General features: G+C 37.2%; 1 protein-coding gene across 1 annotated transcript in view; it reads right to left on the bottom strand.

Annotated features, from left to right (window-relative positions):
- The window catches only part of aatf (apoptosis antagonizing transcription factor), an 89671-nt gene that overhangs the window by 41056 nt on the left and 26923 nt on the right, over nt 1–21692 (bottom strand). The window contains exons 5-9 of the mRNA NM_001016308.2: nt 17937–18051; nt 14591–14795; nt 13780–13944; nt 13551–13634; nt 1984–2051 (exon numbers count right to left, since the gene is read on the bottom strand). Coding sequence (NP_001016308.1) covers nt 1984–2051; nt 13551–13634; nt 13780–13944; nt 14591–14795; nt 17937–18051 — 637 coding nt within the window. The remainder of the gene's footprint in view (nt 1–1983; nt 2052–13550; nt 13635–13779; nt 13945–14590; nt 14796–17936; nt 18052–21692) is intronic.

The raw sequence follows: 21692 nt of genomic DNA, 5'->3' as shown, positions 1-21692 counted from the left end.
TCAATGAAAGGGGCATGCGCCGAACATACTGTATTGTTTTAATATTCAAAGGGATACTTTTATGTAGAAACATGTTTTCAAAATGCATCTGTGCTCCCATACCCACCCATACACACCCACACATATGCTGATGTAAACAAAGCCTTTTCTGTTGGTCTTGGCCTCCAGACAAGATAACAGCTCTCATTGACAATCGCCTGAAGGATTTAGCTGCCTCAAGTAATAGGAGCTCCATGTTTCACTGCTGTTCTGCTTTTTTTAAAACATTACAGGCTGGTGGAGAAACTGACCTGCATTTTATGCTTGGAAAATGGCCCAAATTGCCCATACTGCCTTATAACCACAATAAGGCCAATAGCACACAGGTCAGTTTCCAATGGAGTATATATGCCAGCAAAGAAAAAACAATCTCACTGCCTTCTACTCCCTGAAATGTGTGCGGTGACAGGCATGGGATCAGTCAATCCACACTCACGGTGCATGGTGACAAATGACCCTCTTGGTAAAAATGTTTGTGCAAGTGTATTTTGCTGGAGAGGTGATTTTCATTTATGATCATCATTAGTAGTGACAGAAGCTATGATATGTGTTGCTGACCACTGGCAGACAACACACCCAATTAGTGACAGTGGGTATAACTCACATTATACACAGTAACAAATAACTCCTGACACCTCAGAACCCCACTTTCACCTTCTAAAAACTTGTTTACTTGAGGGCTAGGCTGGTGGACTGGTGATATCAATGATAAATCCCAAAGCCAGTCAATGTAACATATTACAATATACTGAACTAAAAATCCCTTCTTAGAGTTTAGGAAACTGATATTTCATTGCACACAGAAATGTCCTAATATCTCTAATAAATTGCCATGGTTGAGAATGTGCGTGTATACAAAGAAATTTAAAATTACTCACTACTTTCAAATGTGTTTAAAGCTAATCAAGGGAATATAGGAAAATTGAACTGTGATGATGCTGTCCCCTTAATTAATGTTCTCAATGATGAGATATGGTAAATCAATATAGGGTATAACTACTGCCCTTTACAATGGCAAGAAATGTCAAAGGCTCCTCATATGAACCAGCCCTAACAGATATTTAGCACACTATAATGCACAAGGAGGATGAAACAATGTGATCTTAACAGATATGCAAGGATTTTTCCGCTATTGATCACTTTCTTAGATTTTATATGGCCTTAACTGTTATTTCACAGAGATAGAAAAGCAATATGCACACAAACCAAAAGGCAGTCAGGAGAAACAAACAAAACTTCATGTTACAAGATCAAAACAATGAAATCTACACCCATCTAGCAAAATCCAATTACTACAATCTTAATATAATCTTAATTGCTCTAATCTATTTTACAGAGAAAAATGACAAACATACAGTATATTCTCACTAAACAAATGTAATGCATTTGTTACTCAAATAAAGTCAGATAAAATGTGTTGAATCACTATTTAGTGTACTTATCACCATGATAGGGTAACACACGTCCATAAAGTTTGGTTTATACTACTTCAGACGGATCTGAAAATTCTTAAAATCTACATTTAGGTACCTTTTTACTTTTAATGGAATGCGTGGTTAAAATCTACATTCTGTTGCATTAAAGTAATATCTCCACTGACTCAAATACCCAAATTTACTCAAATTTCTAAAAAGCTGAAAACGTCCATCTTTCAGCAAGACAATGCAAATAAGGAAGCAAATAAATTGCAAAGGTTAAAGGCACTGCATACTGCAATACTAGGGGCTGGATGGTTTTTGTTTGATAAATAACAGTTCTGACATCATCTGTTAATATGGCAGGCCATGATTGATGCGATTGAGATTGTTACATTTAGTAATCATGGCTCATCTAATTGTGCTTGCTCTCTGAGCTTTTATGCTTTTTTTAACCCTGCGGTGTGAAAAAAAACAAACAAACAGTAATGCTGGCGACAGTTCATCAGACAGCCTGTCTTACTCTTACCTGCCCATTGCCACTTGATCATTGGGATCTAGAGAGCTGGTCTTGCGCTCTATCACTTCTCGAAGCAGCTGTAAAAAATAAAGAAATTTAGTTTTAATGAAAATACAAAAGAAAATAAAATACGGAACGGCAAAGAGAAACTAGCAATAGGTAAATATCACTAATAGATCAGAAATTGTAAAAATATGGAGTATTGCTTAAATATAGGTTGGTCAACATGCTGTTAAGGTTGGAACCATATCATTCCCTTTTCACAGTGAAAAAAAATGCTTCACAAAACAGACTGCAGGAATTAAATAGCAACAAGGTAAAGACTCTTTGCTATACATAAGTGCAAAGAGGTTAGTGTGATGTGAACAAACCTGATCCTATTGGCTGAATGGTACAGGTATGGGATCTGTCATATGAAAAATGGTTATCCAGAAAGCTCCACATTATGGGAAGGCCATATCCCACATACTCCATTGCAATCAAATAACTTTTCTCTGCAATAATAAAGCAGTACCTTGTACTTGATCCTAAGATGTAATTAATCAATCTTATTGAGTTTAACACTTAAATTATTTCTTAGTACACTTAGGGGCTGATTTACTAATCCACAAACGGTCCGAAGGCGTCCAAACGCGTTTTTTTTGTAATGATCGGTATTTTGCGATTTTTTCGCAAATTGTCGCGACTTTTTCGTAGCGTTACGACTTGCGCAAATTGTCGAAACTTTTTCGTAGCGTTACGACTTGCGCGAATTGTCGAGACTTTTTCGTAGCCTTCGCGCAGAGTACGAAAGTTTCGGATTCATTCAAGCTTCAGTATCGTGACTTTTCTTGGGCCAGGTTGGAGCTGCAGAGTGCCATTGAGTCCTATGGGAGGCTTCCAAAATCATGCAAAGTCTGAAAGTTTTGCCCGCCGTTTACGAGCGCTCAATACGAAAAAGTCGCGACAATATAAGAGCAAACCGTAATGGCTACGAAAAAGTCGCAACTTTTCACGCAAGTCGTAACGGCTACGAAAAAGTCGCGACAATTTATGATAAAGTCGTAACGGCGACGAAAAAAACGCAAAAAATACGAAAAAGTCTCAAAATGTTCGTTTCCAATCCGAATTTTTCCCATTCGGATTCGAATTCGTGGATTAGTAAATCAGCCCCTTAAGGTATGGAGCTCTAAATTATGGAAAGATCCCTTAACTGGAAAACCCCAGGTTCCAAGCATACTGCATACTTGTAAGGCAGTGGTTTAATTGTAGCTGGAAGTGGTCAAAAATCAAATTAGTTAAGTATCTGAATCTAGGCATTCAATTTGATTATTTGCCACAAAACCCTGTTTTGTGACCACAGGTCACTTGATATTGCCAGACTTCAAATTCCAACATGCTTTAGCCCTTGACAATATTTTGTAGAATTCTGGGAGTAATAATTCAGCAACATTTGGAAACTGAATCATAAAAGGTAAAAGCTAGAGCAATGCAAAATGTACCAATGTTAAATAAAGTGATTTAAATTGTTTGCAGTTAGTGGCAGGAATTCTACCACTGTACCTGGAGGTTAATCGGGAAATCAGACTACATAGGGATTTTATTTTTTCTAGGCCAATTGTTTTGATCTAGACTCTTGAATCTTTCTAAAAAGTATCCCTTTGCAAAATGGAGGTTTCCAATTAAAAGCCAGACATGCCAGGAGGAGTTGGGAAAGAGTTAATAATTTAAATGTTTGCCTTTAGACACTAGCCTGGGAAAAAAAGAAAAACTGCTGTTCTGCCAAACAACTTGTAAGGCAAACTGAAAGATTGCACATTATTTTCAGTTCCATTTTATTTCTTTTTTTCCCTTAGCTCTGAAGAAATAAAACTGAGAGGCTGTGTCTCTGTGTGTCAAAATGTCCTCACAATTTACTGTGGTGCTTGACTTTGGAAATATTGACACTGTATTTTTTTCAATTTCTACAAGCATTGTTATAAAGAAATCCGGAAAATTGCAAGCCATAGATGAAACAGAATTATTAAATAACAGACAATATCTTTATCGGCTGACTTGGGAGGCTAAACAACTTATTTTCTTAAAGAAAGGATATTATAACATATTTTATATAACATATATATATATTTTTTTTTTTTCTGTGCCTAAGAAGAGTATAGAGTTATAACCTTTTTCTAAAATATGTTATGTAGATGTATCAGGCTGTTTCAGTATCTAATATGCAATATACTGCTCTCTGTGATACACTGTATTTAAAGGTTTTATAGCACTGTCATTATATAATATAGGGGTTGCTTTATCAAAAAAATAGATATGTAGATTAAGGGGCACTTCATCTTTAACTTAATTTTTAGTATGATGCAGACAATTTGTCTTCATTTTAATATTTTTAAGGGGGTAAAATCCAAGTTATACAAGCAACCAGGCTGTAGTTATAATAGGAGACTTAAATACTAACTTTTGGTGGCAGAGACCCCTAATGAGCAGTTAGCATTAAAAACTGCAAGATGGTAAGAAACAGAAGAGGAAGGCAAATAAAAAACAAATAATAAAAAATTAAAACGAAGCAAAACATTGCTGAGAAATGAACATTCTAAAACATACTAATACAGGTATGGGACCTGTTATCCAGAATGCTCGGGACCTTGGATCTCCATAACTTAAATCTGCTAAAAATAATTTAAATGTTGAATAAACCCAATAGGATTGTTTTGCCTCCAAAAGGATTAATTATATCTTAGTTAGGATCAAGTACAAGGTACTGTTTTATTATTACAGAGAAAAAGGAAATCATTTTTTTAAATTAGAATTATTTGCTATAATGGAGTCTATGGGTGATGGCCTTTCCATAATTTGAACTTTCTGGATAACAGGTTTTCGGATAAGTGATCCCATACTACTTCTTTGAACAGGCCAACTTATTTTTGAAGGTTAACCTCAGATAAAATTAATTTTATACTTTGTTTTTCAATTATCAGTGCAGTAGCAATACATGTTGCAATAGGCCAGTGCCAATGACTGATAAAATAATAAGGGGTTACTTTACTAACACAGGTGCAATCACCATTAGTAATCAAAAAGAAATTTGTTTTATCAGTCAACTACAAGTTTGAGAATGAACACAAAGACCTGATTGGTTGCTATAAATACCTGTACTAAAGCAAAGTAGGTTAGTAAATCAGCTCAAAGGGATTTAAAGAACATAATCAAAACATAAATGGTAGATCTCCCCTCACTCTTAATAAATCAGAAAGATATTAATAGGCTGGAAAGAGTGCAGAGTCATGCAACTAAACCGCTAAAGGGGATGGAAGATTTAAGCTATAAAGGTTTGACTTGCAAGGTTGGGGCTGTTTTCTCTGGAAAAGAGGCGCTTGCGAGGGGACATGATTACTCTGTACAAGTACATTAGAGGGGATTATAGGCAGATAGGGGATGTTCCTTTTTCCCATAAAAATAATCAGTGCACCAGAGGCCGCCTCTTTAGATTAGAGGAACGGAGCTTCCATTTAAAGCAGCGTAGGTGGTTTTTCACGGTGAGGGCAGTGAGGTTGTGGAATGCCCTTCCTTGTGAGGTTGTAATGGCAGATTCTGTAAATGCCTTTAGGATGTTGGTATACATGGTTTATGTATGTAAGTGTATAGATAGGTAAGTATACGTCAGTGTGTGCTGTGTTTACTGGAAGGATTGAACTTGATGATTTTTTTCAACCCTATGTAACTAAAAGAATGCTGTTACATAAAATTTTTAATGAAAAAGGCTAAATAATTTCTGATTATAAAAAATCCATTGTAATTCCACAATGAGCACTTTTGCAATTCATTGACTTCATTAAAATTCTATGTCAAAACATGAACATTTTTATAGGAGGTGAATACTTTTTATAGAAATTGTATGCAAACATAAGTAGCTGCACCTTCTGATCACATGCTTGTACCATTTTCTCAGCCCTACATAAATTATTCCAAAACATAATATCAATAACAAGATATTCATGCATAAATAACTAAATAGGTTCAGGCAGTAATAACAATGGTAGGCAAATTATTCATACAAATATTCTTGACATGGCTGGCGCTAAATAGCTTTGCATTATTAGCAAACATTAACTTTTCACAATACCCAGTTGGTCCTGTTAAGAATACGACTACTGTAAAACATTTGTTTAGATCGCCAAAGATATCTCTCTTTGATGCTTGTTTTGCCTACTTAATACTGAACAATAAAGCAGTTAAAACAAAGCGATTTAGATAAAATATGAATGTCTCTTCCAACTTTGTCTCCGAGCCTTATACCAGTGGCTTTGATCAAAACATCAGAAGATCACAAGCAAAACATCAAAAAGAATGGACATTGGAAAGGCAAAAGGAAATTTACAGTTAAAATAGATTTACTTTTGTCTTTTGAGGTTGATCCCAACTTAATTCAAATGTGATTAACCTATAAATATTTTCTGTACAATATGTGCATTTTTTTGTACATGCTGCTATTTGCATTGCGAAGCCCAGAAACAGACTCACAATGTAGCTAAAACAAATATAACATGGTTTTTAAATAAGTGAATTTACATACAAAATAGATGAATTCTTCTCTCAGCAGCGACTACTGTATTATAGGATGTGGCAATGGCATGTGGTGTGTGTTTCAGAACCTTGGTCAGCTCTACATCAAATTGCTTTATGCAGCCACTGCAACATTGAAGTGCTTCAGGAATCTTTTTAGAGTAACTGGGAAACAAGCCCAATTTTCCCATGTGCCCCCCCTTCAATTGTCACTAAGACGTAAGAGAGTTGAAAGCAAGAAGTAGTGTTTTGGCTATTATGTCAGACATCTGCCCACTTTAGCCTTTATAGAGTACATTTTTGCCTAACTAATTATATTAGAAATATTTTTTATTTCGCACATTCTACTTATTTTACCCTTTTACATTTTTACACTGAACTGTTCCTTTAAAATCACAAAAAACTTTTCGTCATATAACACACAGCTTGCGGTTCTCTTTACCCTGTCCATAGCGTAATTTGCAAATTAGGATTAAGATTCTATATTTGGATGAATGTTTTACTAAGGGTTCGGCTAAATCCCAAAATAGTGTATTTGGTGCATCCCTAGTATGCACATACAGCAGCAGATAGTGACAATCCTCATGGTCAGAACTAGTCATAAAAAAAAAAAAAAAAGCAGCAACACCTTAATCACTAAACAAAAGGCAATGTTTAAACAAATATATACTGTTACAAGCTGTTTTAAAGCTTTAATTGTAGGGTACTTATTAAATACTATTCCAAATCCTATTCCAATACTGGGGCAAGAGTTAGATTTACAGCAGCTTTTAAAGAATATTGTATTTATGTGTGTGCGTATAATGGTTTGTGGATAATACAACAGTGGCTGTATAGCAATTGGCGCTAACAATTGAACTAATGCATTTACTAATTTACTGTCATATCATCTAGATTCTTTAATATACCGCATGGGCAGAGAGACAGCAAATTAAGGAGATGCTGTTTAACATCTTGACAAGTACTTCTTCCATGGAATTAGCTGAACATTACTAAACTGATGGGGAAAAATGAAATTAAACATATTAGATATTCTTATCTGTACACTTTACAATGTTTTTACCCTTTTTAAATTGAAAGTATTCTTTAAATGTCTTCAACTCAAAAGCCCTGCTTCCATAAAGAAAATTATTATTATATATCACAAGTCACTGTATAACAATTTTTGTTTTTATATGTTCTACCTTTAAAAGGACAATGAAAGGTTAATATAAATTAAAGGTAAGTCTAAAGGCATTCTTTTTAAGTACTTACTGCATATCTAAATTCCCAGGATCCCTGCTTGCTTCTCTGAGATATGGTGCTGGCAGCCTACAGCAGTGTGAAGACTACAGTGACATCACTGAAATCTCTCTGTCCTTCCTATTCTCTGAGCATGTGTGTAACTTGATCCTGTCTCCTGTTCTGAGCTACACATGCCCACCAGCCAATCAGAAGCGGCTCTGGCAGAGGAGAGGGGGGGGGGGAATGAAACACGTGCAGTATGAAGCAAGGAGGGAAAGGAAGGGAGAATACCTTTTTAGAGATGGCTGCCTGTTCTAGAAAATGTGAATTAAGTGTGACTGAGTAAATATTTGATTAGGTGAGCCAAAAGTGTGGCATTTTTACTAAAAATTGGAGGACTATTGGGCAGTATGCTTTTTAAATTTTGACTTGCATTCTCCTTTAAGGAATGGCAGGGGTAGATTCTCTCCATCTCCTGGGGATTAGCTGCCTTTCTGAGGTAAGTATATGGACTACTACCTGTCTTAGGTGGGAGGGATAGTTTGTAATCCACGGTTAAGTAGGGCTAGAGAGGGAGTTGGGAAGGTAGACTTGTTGAAGTACTTGTGATACTTCTTTCCAGAATGGTGCAAGTGCTGGGCATGACCACCATATGTGGAATAGTGCGCCTTCAGTCTTGTTGCTACTCCAGCAGGTGGAGGACACAGATTGAAACATGTGGTGAACTGTAGGGGTATTGTACCAATTTCCTTTGGCTTTCAAAACTATTAATGCAAATTCTACAAAGTTTTGGGCAAACAGGGTAGTAGTATAGCAATGCAACATAGTGAGTGACCACTAATGTATTTAAGGTCACTGTCTTAGGGTCTTGTTTTCTTTTTTGGCCTGTTCCATTATCTATTTTCATGCCTGCTGTCTTATTTGATCTTTTTAAAGTTTCTGAATTTCCTAAACTCCATCACCCTTATCTAGCTATATTCTATCTTCATTTCAGGTGCTTGAGTCAACTTTTTTCTGGCTATTAACTTAACCTTAAAGAAAACATTAAACCATCCCATTATAACAGAACTCTGTTAGAGAAGGAAGAGCACAAGGCAAAGGGGAAAAGGTACTAGTATTCTATCGTACTTAAGTAAGTACAATAGAACAGAAGTCAGTTCCAGATAAAAATCCCTAAAATTTGGCCTGAGCACAGTAGATGGACTAGAAGGTCTACAAAGCATAAATCTGGTCTACGCCCCAACAGTGAGTGCAGGCAGAAGCACATATTAAAAAAACTCTTGGGTGCTGAATTTCCTGCCTTTTGAAACCAATGCATTGGAACTGATGTTTTGGATAAGCATTCGCCATAAAATATATGAATTTAGTTGGGCAGATGTATGGTATTATTACACAGTGCTGAAGGGCACAATGTATTTCGGCAGCAGTGGCAATATCCTGACTGCCTAATGTTCTCAAGTTTTAAGCCATTCTTCTCTCCAGATTTACCTATTATCTTAACAGCAATTTGTTACTTGTGACTGTTTTGAGTGGTTGCTTGAAGGCTCTTATAGGTGATGCTTCTCTCAGCCATCTCAAAGAGAGACTTAGTGCTGTATATCTTAATAATTCTTCCAGCAGTAGAGAACAAGTCTGTTTTATTTATTAAAAAATAAAGTGTTGAGGTTGCTCTATGCAGTTCTTCCCACATTCTTACTCAAAGCAATCGTCATCACCATGATCATTCACTTATTTATATTGCACATACAACTACAAAACATAAAACTAACAATAATTAAATAATGGGGCATTCCATAATATGCATTCATTAATAATATACATTAATTACAATTTTGCAACAAGTAATTTGTTATTGTTATTTCAATTCAAGAAAGTATTTGTTTATCCTTTTTTGTTTTCTAATAACTTAAGTATTAAAAAAAATGTTTTTGGGTGAGGACTCTGGTAAAAATCAAGGGTTACAGGTTGAGGCTAAAATCTAAAGAAGGGATGAGGAACAATTATTATATAGGCTGTTTGAAAAGATTGTTTTTGAAAAGTACTTGGAATGGCTATAAGTGGATTTGGCATGGTTTTTCAGCAAACTCAATCCACTGATTACTATAATCAATAAGCCACAACCAGTGGGAAAAAAAACATACAATATAGCTTTTAACAGCTGTTGCCAGTGTGTTTGTACCACATTAAACAGCAGTTACTGAATTACTTTTCCGTGGAAACTAGTACCAAAGACTCATCAAATCCTCCCACTTGGCTTTGGGTTTGAGATTCAAATAGTCAAAACAGAAGTGTCTCTAGTCAAAAACCCAATATATTCTTTGGAGAATGATATATTGTGTCCCTCTAATCTAATAATTAACTAGAAAGTGTCAGTAAATCATGCTGAGCATTAAGCCCGATGTGTGAAGAATGAATTAAGTATTTAACCCCCTTCATTCCAGTGCCTCTCAGCTGTGATTAGCTATTTTTTTTTCTCTACAAACAGATGGTTGTGAATATGAAAATACCTGTCTTTGTAATGGTTGAGACATTCCCTTACTATTTCAACAAATTAGGTCCTTCAGTTTCCTTCTATTCATAAATAAGACATACAGCCACTTACAGGCATAATTATTCTTTTACACATCAAGTACTTGCTTGAAAAAAAGACAGGTGAAAAAAAGCACCCAGCCTAGGAGTGTAGTGCCCTGCTAATATTTTTGTAGGGTCTTCTTACCAAAGAGTGCCAAAATGCAACAAAAAAAAAATAATATGAAACACTGGAACGAAGATCTGTATAAACCAAGTCCCAACAAAAACCCTTTGCTGTGCATTTGACAGCACCTAAGTGTGGCACTCGACACAGGCTTGCTCTACTGACAAATGAGAAAAAAAACATTCAGCTTAATGTAAAAGATGACAGAAAACATAACAGCAATTTTCTTTATCCTTATTGTTGAATTGGCATCAACTTGAATTTGTGCCCAATCCCACTCAACAGAAGAAATTAACCCGGTCATCTGAACAGGTGTGATGCGGTGTCTCTCAGGGGGCCCCTCTTCCCTACAATTACTAGCACACACTGAAGTGGTAATCTTTAAAGATCATGTCTCCCAATAAACAGTTTTGGTGGGAGACTGGAATAGAGGGAGGAGTGGTGGAAGGTGTATGAAAAAGAAAAAGAGAAAAATAATGGGGGGGGGGGGGTCAAGGAAAGAAAATGAATGTGTAGCTGCCTTACGGCTCAGCAGATGTCTGCATGTGATGAACGAGGCTGGGATATGCTGTTGTAGCCTGCTGCCAAGGAGCGGTAAGTGATTAAAGCCTCCACAGCTCCCAGCACCATATTTAGAGTCTGCAGGGTTCCCAGCCTTGCACCCATTCTTTGCTGTGATGCCAGATGTTGACAACTGCTCCTGCTCCCATTCACTCGACACGGATGGCAGCAGTTGGCACGGAAGTCCCGCAATCTGGAACATTTGTAGAGATGCTGCGCACTGACAAGTGTCGCCCATCATTCACCTTTGCAGAATGCCAGAGCGACTGTAATTCTCTGCCAATCGCCTCCTGGGAGCCGGCCAAGATAAAGTTGCGGCTGGCAGCCTCATTTGTTTTACTCAGGTGTTTCTGTTGCCTTACTGACCTCTATTAGTTTAAGTTTTAATTTAGATTAACCCCGCCACCCCAATTAACCAGTCAGGGGGGAAAAAAGATAAGATGCTACTACTCATAACTCTGAATTTGGAATTTATCAGAGTTAAAATTATGAAGCGGCATAAAAGGCTGGTCATCTGGTGCTATCTTTCTCTGAACTTACCACTTCAGGGTGCATTAAAAATAAAAATTGTCTATTAAGAAGACTGCAGCCATGTCTTATTGGGAACTCACAAACGAAGAACATTTATTTAGCAGTGTAAATTGAACTGTTCAGTTACTGTTGTGAAACAAAGGCTTTATCTAAATTGGTTATAAGTGCAAATCCTGCCACTATTTTACAGTGGAGTATATAACGGTAACCTAAGCACTGGCATATACAGTGAAGGTTCTCAAGTGTTAAATGAAAAATGACTAGGAAAGGGGGGGGGGGGGGGGGGGGAAGAGAAGAGAAGAGGAACATGCTAGCCCAAAAACACAAGGTTGTGAATAGATTTACATTATCTAGTTTCAGAGCTCACAGGGCTAACTACAAAATTGGAGGAGCTATTTGATAAATTTGGTAGGAGAAATTATATACAGTATATTATGGAAAGACCTATCTGAATTATATATTGGTATACCAACAAGCTGCACTTAATAAGTCAGACAAATACAAATTCATGGACCCAGAGGGTGAGAGGGATTTTTAGAAAGTAGAAAGTGTTTGGGAAAGTAGGATTGGCAGACACTACACTTTAGCCTCCTTAATTTAGGTATTACTTGAAATGCACACATCATGTACACAATTAGCCTTAAAAACTAAATACATATCAACATTTCGTAGCTAGCTGGCCTAGCACTGATTAATATTTGACTACTGTGTTATGGTGAAAAGAACGCACATATGCTGAGCAAGTGAAATCACCTCTTCCCTTCCCTACATAAAGCAAATATAATGCACTAACATCTGAAGTATATGACAATGCATACTGGCTGAGGGTTACTATGATATAACACTGAACCAGCACTGGTTAGCTAGAATGGTTAATGACATGAATTACATTTGGAACAAAACTGTACTCCCCCTGCATCAAAAGTAAATTGACCCCAGCTGACCATTAAAGGAGAAGAAAAGTCATTGTGGCATTTTACTGCCAATAGATTAGTCACATTAGTGCCACCTAGAACAATATACTTAATCTGCAGAAAGCTTTACCATACATAAGTAAAGATCCCTAGAAGTGAGTCCTTATGAATTCTTATGTGAGGGGGGGAGCAGGAGTAGGCAGAGACCGAGCAGACTCTGGCCTGGGGAATGAAGGATTTTTCTGAGAGAGGAAGTCTAATACCAAAGAACATGTTAAGAAAGAAATGAGACAAGAAATCCTGTGTTTCTTTTGATAGTGCAGCTTTTCTGTGAGTGCTTATGGCTGTATTTACATAGACCTTTCTGATAAAGCTTACTTAGTTTTTTACCTTTCCTTCTCTTTTAACATGGGCAAACCATTGTAAGTAATCTTTTTTTTTACTTTATTTTTAAAGATTTTCAAATTTCGAGATATCAGAAGAAGGTGAAATGAAAAAAATAAATGAGAAAATGCCTCAAGAGGCAACAAAAAAGGAATAACTAGGGGAATCATGATGAATGTTCAATATATAAAATCCAAGGAGTCAATATGTCTATAAATCTAGACATAGTGTCCTCTACAGTTGACGTCATCTTTTCCTTCAACTTGGAATAATAGAAAAAGCACAGCCACAAACTGGCCAGAAGTGTGCTACACACATAAACATACCAAAGGAATAAACACAGTGAGTATATGGCAAAAACTCCTATATTATCAGTGGATGTAAACCATGCAAACCCTGTAAATTTGATATTTTAATGTTTTCATTTACATAATATAAAATATATAGTGCAATATGCCTATAATACATGTACAATTACTTCACACAGTCTATCCCTAAAGGCTGGTAAGCTCACTATGCACCCAAGGGCAATTTATACCAGGAATGAGAAAGGGTGTCACCACATGATGTTAAACTTCAACTCACATAATCCCACCAGCATTTGGAGGCTGTCCAAGAATGAAGGCTGTTGTAATTCACCAATATCTAGGCCTCTATACTTTTGTAATGCACTACAATAATTATAATACACTTAATTTATAAAAAAAAAATTATAAAAATAATACCTGGTGGTAGAAATCATCATCATCAAACATTTCTTCATCTTGATCTTTTAAATGAGAGTTTGACTTTCCTTCTTGTTGAAAATCCTGCACAGAATGACCAGATTTATCAATATATTGACACTGGGATGAAACATTTTGAAATATGATAATATGGTGAAAGTAAGATAAAGATTGAATTTCTAGTGGGGGAGTACAATCATAACATGATATTAATTTTATAAATCCTTACCACTGCTTCATTAGGAACAGTCTCTGGCACACTTGGTGAATCCAAAGGCTTTCCTAAAATCCGATAAAAGGAACGCTTTGTCTGTGTGCGCTTCAGTAGACGCTCTTTGTCCATCATAATCTGCTCAATCTGAGTCAATATGGAACGCTCAAAAGCTCCAAAACCCTAAAACAACATAACCTCTGAAAATAAGACAATCCAAAACAAGTTTATTCTTCATTTAAATCATTTAACACAGATTCAAATATTACTGAAGTCCCCTCAGTCATACATATTGTAGGGAGTGTGCGGGGGTCATATTATTATATCTGATAATATACTGTAGGTAATGTTTAACACAAGGATAACGCTACACAACTGTGCAAACAGTTGTGTCATTGTATTGTACATAGCTTACTTTGTTAGGGGGTTGCATGCAATTTGCTTATGTGTAAACAATAGTGGGGCTGTAAAACATCAAAGCCACCTTTTGTGGAGGTGTGATTTTTACAGGAAAAGGTGGATAAGAGACCCTGGATGTTTAGACTTAGCAGACAGTCAGGATTGAGGGACAACCTTGTAACATCTTATGCTGATTCCCTATGCTTCTATTTTTATGTAACTGTACTTATGTTGTATATTATAAATTTAACAAGGAATAAATATACTTATTTTTCTATAAATACTACGAGCCTAAAGATTATCATTGTACCCCTAGACACACAAGTGAGTCGGCACTTGTATCAGTAGTTTTATACTGCTAAATTGGTAAGCAGTACCATTAACAACTTGCGACACATATCACCACTGAATTTAGGAGCATTTCACATACCTTGCCAATTTTTCCTGACAACTTTGTCTTATCGTGCCACTTTTGTAACGTATTATTCCGATAAGTTCTAAATGATGCAAAACGTTTTTCCATGAATTCTGGGTATTCATCCACTTCCAGCTTTCGTTTAGGAGCTCTTTCCCTTTTCAATTTTTCTGTATCCTCCTCCACTTCATTCTCTTCATCACTGGAGATTTCGTCTTCACTAATATGATAGTAATTCATACTCAGAAGAGTTGCAGAATTAAACATGACTACAATTTAGTACCTAGACTTCTGTACATTTTTTTAAGCAAATATGCTTGAATATGACACTAGAACAAAAGTTTTACACTTAAAAAAAAGAAACAGCATTTTCAAAAAAGATATAAATTCCATTGATCTTAAGACTTGTATATCTTGTAAAAAAAAAGAATCTTTCCTTACTCAGTAATAAATATGCCTTAAGCTAGTCATACATGTGAAGAGCCGCTCATTTGGGGAGGATCTTTCACAGATATTCCTGAGGTCAACGGATCAGATCATACCTAAACCTATGAAGGCTGTCAAGAAAAGGACTGCATCAACGAGCAATGCCAAAATCAAACCTTCCCAATTGATATTTGGCTGATATCGGTTTGGACAGGCCTGTCGGCTGGTACCATGCATGGTCCAATAAGCTTCTGATTCGGTTCAGAAGAACAGAGTCAGCAGCTTTTACCACCTACATAAGGCCACCTTTACAACAGATTTTTGAAAGCCATATTGAGGATTCTAGGTAAATTTAAGTATAGCCCTGTGTCTTCACCTCTCTTTTACACAGGAATAATATAAAAAAGTATCACTGGTTTCCACTTCTTATCACATGTATCACCTCCTTCAGATCCTTAACCTTTAGGTTTTTTTTTTTTATCTCATGCCACCCCGCTGCAGAGTCTATGTTTTCTTTTATAACAACAATAAAAGGCATTACCTTTCTTCTCAACTTTGTGAATGCGCTTAACATGCAGAACAACAAAGACATTTCTGGTCTGGTTAAATGTTTAAAAGCAAGTTAAATGTTTGCAGCCCTTCTTGACAGATTTTCATATTGGATGAGTTCTCCCAAAGAGTGTATAGGAAGAACAACAATAGACCTTGTGGCATCCCTACATAAAGTGGAACTCGTAATAAGGTTTTAAAAGCATAAGAAAAGATAAAGTCATAGAAAGTAAGAAGTGAGACAGGATGCAGGACAATAGGGCCAAATAATTACTTCACAATAGGGATGCACCAAACCCCCAAATCCATCATAAGGGATTCGGTCGAATACCGAACCAAATCCAAATTCTAATTAGCATATGCTAATTAGAATGGTTAAATGTAAAAATTTTCCACTTCCATGCAGGATGCTGCCGCTTTGCAGAGCGATTTGACAAAATTGGAAAACTGGGCAGCAAACTGGAAAATGAGGTTCAATGTTGACAAGTGCAAAGTTATACATTTTGGTAGGAATAATATAAACGCGAACTATCTACTGAATGATAGTGTGTTGGGGGTATCCTTAATGGAGAAGGATCTAGGGGTTTTTGTAGATAACAAGTTGTCTAATTCCAGGCAGTGTCATTCTGAAGCTACTAAAGCAAATAGTGCTCTCTTGTATAAAAAAGGGTCAAGGGATGAGAACATAATTTTGCCTCTTTATAGGTCCCTGGTAAGGCCTCACCTTGAGTATGCAGTGCAGTTTTGGGCTCCAGTCCTTAAGAAGGATATTAATGAGCTGGAGAGAGTGCAGAGACTGCAACTAAACTGGTAAAGGGGATGGAAGATTTAAACTATGAGGTGAGACTGTCGAGGTTGGGGTTGTTTTCTCTGGAAAAGAGGCGCTTGCGAGGGGACATGATTACTCTGTACAAGTACATTAGAGGGCATTATAGGCAGTTGGGGGATGTTCTTTTTTCCCATAAAAACGATCAACGCACCAGAGGTCACCCCTTAGAGGAACGGAGATTCCATCTGAAGCAGCGTAGGGGGTTTTTCACGGTGAGGGCAGTGAGGTTGTGGAATGCCCTTCCTAGAGATGTGGTAATGGCAGATTCTGTTAATGCCTTTAAGAGAGGCCTGGATGAGTTCTTGAACAAGCATAATATTCAAGGCTATTGTGATACGAATACCTACAGTTAGTATTAATGTTAGTATATATAATTTATTTATGTGAGTGTATAGATTGGTAAGTATAGGTTGTGTGTGCTGGATTTACTTGAATGGGTTGAACTTGATGGACTCTGGTCTTTTTTCAACCCTATGTAACTATGTACCGTATGTAACTATGTTCACGCGCCAACATTTAACCCTTCCAAATCCTAATTAGCATATGCTAATTAGGATTCAGATTCGGTTCAGCCAGGACCGTTGGATTAGGCTGAATCCGAACCCTGCTGAAATAGGCCAAATCCTGGCCGAATCAAATCCTGGATTTGGTGCATCCCTACTTTACAATAAAGGGGATATGAAAAGCTGGTGTGTGGACCTCATCAATGAGCCAACTTTGTCCTGGATACAACAGAATAATCAAACTTGTCCAATCAACATTTGGCCAATTCTTGGCCAGAATTTGGTCAGGGGGGTCTGTTGGAGGGCTCCATACACAGGCAGATAAGCTGCTGTATCGGTCTGAAGGACCCAAATTGGCAGCCTAAATCTGCCTGTGTATAGCCACCTTTAGGGCTAAACTTCAAGGGAGATTTTGACCAGATGTTGCAATGCAACAGCACAAGACTTTGTAGGATACTAGAAAATCTGATTTCCATAGCTGTTAAGCAAGTCAGATAAGAAAGTTTTTTGTTCATGCATCTACATCTAATAGTCAATGTATTTTAATGACAGAAATCTTTCAGACACCATTAGGATATTTTGTCAAATGCAGACGCAGCATGCAGTGTTCTCTTCCAAATTGAATGTTTTGTCCAATGGCAAATGTTCCATGTAGTTCTATGTAGTTTAAACATCAGATTTTTATCAGTCCCATTATTTTGACCCACACTACTACATCCGACCTGTAGGATATGATTTGTCGTTCTGACACCATCCTACAAAATCTCCCATGTATTTTAGCTCTAAGAACTAGACTGAATAAAAAAAACCATTGGCTCAAAATAGCAAGTTGGATCAAAAGAATTAAGGCAGGCAGAAGAAGGATTAGGTAAAAGGAGATTGTTTCCTATACTTGTAATAAAAGGCAATAAGTTTGCCCAGGAGCAGCAACCATTAAGATGTTTAGTTTTAAAGCTGACCAGTAAATGTTACCCTCTAGTTGCTACGGGTTACTGCTTCTGGGCAAGCTTAGTGCCTTTTATTATATAACCCCATGAGAAAAACTAGTGCTTACCTTTGCGATTTGCATTTTTTTCCATCAATTAGATACTGTGTCTCTGGAAACTGGTACAGCAGTTCATCTTGCAGTTCCACTAAGGATCGCATTAACTCTTTCAATGCTTTATAATCTAGAAATCAAATTGGGTAACATTAGTTGTAAATATCTGCACATTACTTTGTATACTGTAGCTTATTCAACCTTGATAATAAAAAAAAACCCATAAACCTCACCAATAAGCAAAACTGTTAGAAGAATGCAATGAAGGGCTTTGTGAACACTTGGAGATAATTCAGAGTTACAGAGCAGGGCAGACATCTGAACTGCTTAGAATGTCATGTCTGATACCAGGAATTCTATCCTAAATGGTAGCAGTGGAGTAAAGTTGGAGTGGCTCCTGAGCTGTATACATACAACCTGTAAAGGCCCTTCTTTCTATTATCAGTACCTTGGTAACCTACCAATAAGAGCAAAGGTGACATAATTTTGCCCCTTTATAGGTCCCTGGTAAGGCCTCACCTTGAGTATGCAGTGCAGTTTTGGGCTCCAGTCCTTAAGAAGGATATTAATGAGCTGGAGAAAGTGCAGAGACGTGCAACTAAACTGGTTAAGGGGATGGAAGATTTAAACTATGAGGTGAGACTGTCGAGGTTGGGGTTGTTCTCTCTGGAAAAGAGGCGCTTGCGAGGGGACATGATTACTCTGTACATTAGAGGGGATTATAGGCAGTTGGGGGATGTTCTTTTTTCCCATAAAAACAATCAGCGCACCAGAGGTCACCCCTTTAGATTAGAGGAAAGGAGCTTCCATTTGAAGCAGCGTAGGTGGTTTTTCACGGTGAGGGCAGTGAGGTTATGGAATGCCCTTCCTAGTGATGTGGTAATGGCAGATTCTGTTAATGCCTTTAAGAGGGGCCTGGATGAGTTCTTGATCAATCAGAATATCCAAGGCTATTGTGATACTAATATCTACAGTTAGTACTAGTGGTTGTATATATAGTGTATGTATGTGAGTGTATAGATTGGTAGGTGTGGGTTAAGTGTGCTGGGTTTACTTGGATGGGTTGAACTTGATGGACACTGGTCTTTTTTCAACCCTATGTAACTATGTAACTATGTATGTAACTATTCAAAGCATCTTCACTTCAGGACCACTTTTTGACCCAAGAATAACAGGCTTAAATTAATGACATCAGAGGACCATTTAGAACGTTATATTCAGGTCTTAGTAAGACTACTGTGAATAGGGTATATGTCAAAATATGTGGAGTGTGGTAATACGCTTTGAACACAGAATGTTATAAATAGAAACAGGGTTAAAAAGCATGAGAATATCAATTTGATTCTCCATTAAAAAACAGAGAAGGAAAATGTTTAAATTTGCAAAGTTCATATACTTTTCATTAGTAACACTTGCCCGAGATTGTTGAATCGATAACAGAAACAGCAAGAGCTACTATTTCTTCATATGGCATAGCCTCTAAAATATCAGGCTACAAGCTATATTGATTGTTATAATTTACTAGAGAAGACAAATAAGGATCTGCATGACAGATTCCTTAAACAAATAAAGCTCTTCAAGAAGATAACTAGAAATTCCTCAATCCTATTTAAAAAGTCCCTTAAAAATATTTCTTCCATGCCGGTTCTGCAGTCTTTCTATTTTACAACCAGTTTACTGCCCAGGGAACCTTTAGGGCAATGGCACATGGTGCGTATATCCACTTCTCTCAGCCCTGCAATTTTCCGTCAAGCTGAGAGAAGCGGATTTGCTTGCCTACACTGCACTGTGAGCCTGCACTAAAAACTGCAGTAATCACCCAAGTGCAGTCACACAGTGTGGATCGGATGTCAGCCTGAAGAAACACAAAAGTAGAGGTTTTCCAGGCCCACCTTTGATCTGCTCTGTGTGCCAACACTAGGGTGGTTACTATAGTCTTTAGTGCAGACATATGGTGCAATGTAGGCAGGCGGATCCGCTTCTCTCAGCCTGACGGAAAATCGTAAGGATGAAAGAAGCGGATATATGAAACATGTGCCCTAGCTCTAACTGTACGTGTTTTCTTGGCAGTACAGCCAGTGTACAACCAGTGTTGTACCAGAGGAACTCTACTTGCAAGCACCACATTTATGAGTCCAAACAGGACCTGACCAACATTAGCCTTACAGCTCACAAGACCAGCAGACAAATGAGTGGATCAAACCACTGCATGGATAAACACTGAAATTAGTTAATTCTAGAAGGCTTTAAAGAAGGACTAAACCCTAAAAATGAATATGGCTAGAAACACCATATGTTATATACTACACTTACTGCACCCGCCTCAGTATCTCTACACTGAATAACTGCCTTCACAGTTATCACAGGAGCTCCCCATCTTGTGTTTTGTTAGACGTGTCAGTGATAATCAAATCCTCAGTGCGCTCTGGGCAGCTGTTAAGAATCTAAGCTTAGGGGTCACTGCAAATTATCAAGCAGAAAATGAGTCTGGTCCATCATATAAACTGATGCTATAGGGTTGTTTATTAGATTCCGATACTAATTGCACTGGTTTCTCAGCTTCCATGTAATAAGAATATGAATTAATTAGGAATCAGCCTTATATTATGACATTTATATTCTACATACAATATTATTGTCAGTTTCCCTAAGCTCAGGTAATCGACAGCAGTATAAAGCGTGTGCAGTAAATCAGAAATGTTGATATTAAAGGCAGAGTAAAGGATAAGTAAACCTTTTTTCTATAAAATTACTCTATTCAGACCCCCAGAATAATACACCTTTCTCCCTGCACTCAGTGTCCTGTAGATTCTGTATCACAAGCAGCTCAACTTCAGGTCTCTCAGGCACTACCTAGTCTAGCATGAAGCTCCGCCCCCATTCTTTGCTGAGCTCTCTGAAGCACAACGAAGGTGTCTACTGCACATACTTGCTGCTTCTGCTCTAATGAAAATCAATCAGGCATGTGCAGTAGGCACCCCTTCGACCAATAACAGTGCTCAAGAACAACACTGGTAAATGGACAATATAATCATCCAGTTCAGTGTGTATTGCTGGATTTTTAAATATTACATAACGAAAAAGTTTGATGTGCAATGCAAATGTTTTATAATTGCTCTAGTAATTTTGCTGGTCACTATGAATGGAGAGATTGAGAAAATGGCAAGGGTTTGGTAAAGGTCACATCTTCATCTGATTGTCTCACTGTAATCTAAATACAGCAGTCAGGATTTTTTTTTTTTTACTGGGATAATGAATATGTATATCCATTAACATTTGGTTTCTTTTTGAAAGAAAGATAGCCATAAATTCTAAAGGTTATTTAAAAAAAAAACACACAATGGCAGTTACCCTCAAAATAAGTTGTGGCTTTACAAAAAAAAAATTGCTATGGGAGGGGATGGGGGCTTCAAGGCTCTACATGTGCAATGCAATAAACTGTAGTAGTCTATATTTTTAGTACTTATCTCCATTCCTTACCCTCAAGAACAATTCTCATTTAAATCCACAAAGCCTGCCACTTGCACCAGTCATCCCCAGCAATTAATCCCCCAAGAAACACGTCTGATTAAATCTTTTCAAGCAAATCCTTTGCTTTGCTTTTGTTGGCTCACTTCTTGTCAACATCCATTAAAATATGCCTTTAATTCTCCCACAATCTTAAAAAACACAGATTCCACTGTCTTCAACTTTAATCAACTCTAGGGCCGGCATTTTTCATTTCATAATAATGTGCTGCTTGGAATTCAAGAGGCAGGTCTGACATCAATC

Source organism: Xenopus tropicalis, chromosome 2 (assembly GCF_000004195.4).
Source record: "Xenopus tropicalis strain Nigerian chromosome 2, UCB_Xtro_10.0, whole genome shotgun sequence".
Classification (NCBI taxonomy): domain Eukaryota; kingdom Metazoa; phylum Chordata; class Amphibia; order Anura; family Pipidae; genus Xenopus; species Xenopus tropicalis.
The sequence above is the reverse complement of the archived record's forward strand: the minus strand, read 5'-3'. Positions and strand labels throughout refer to the sequence as shown.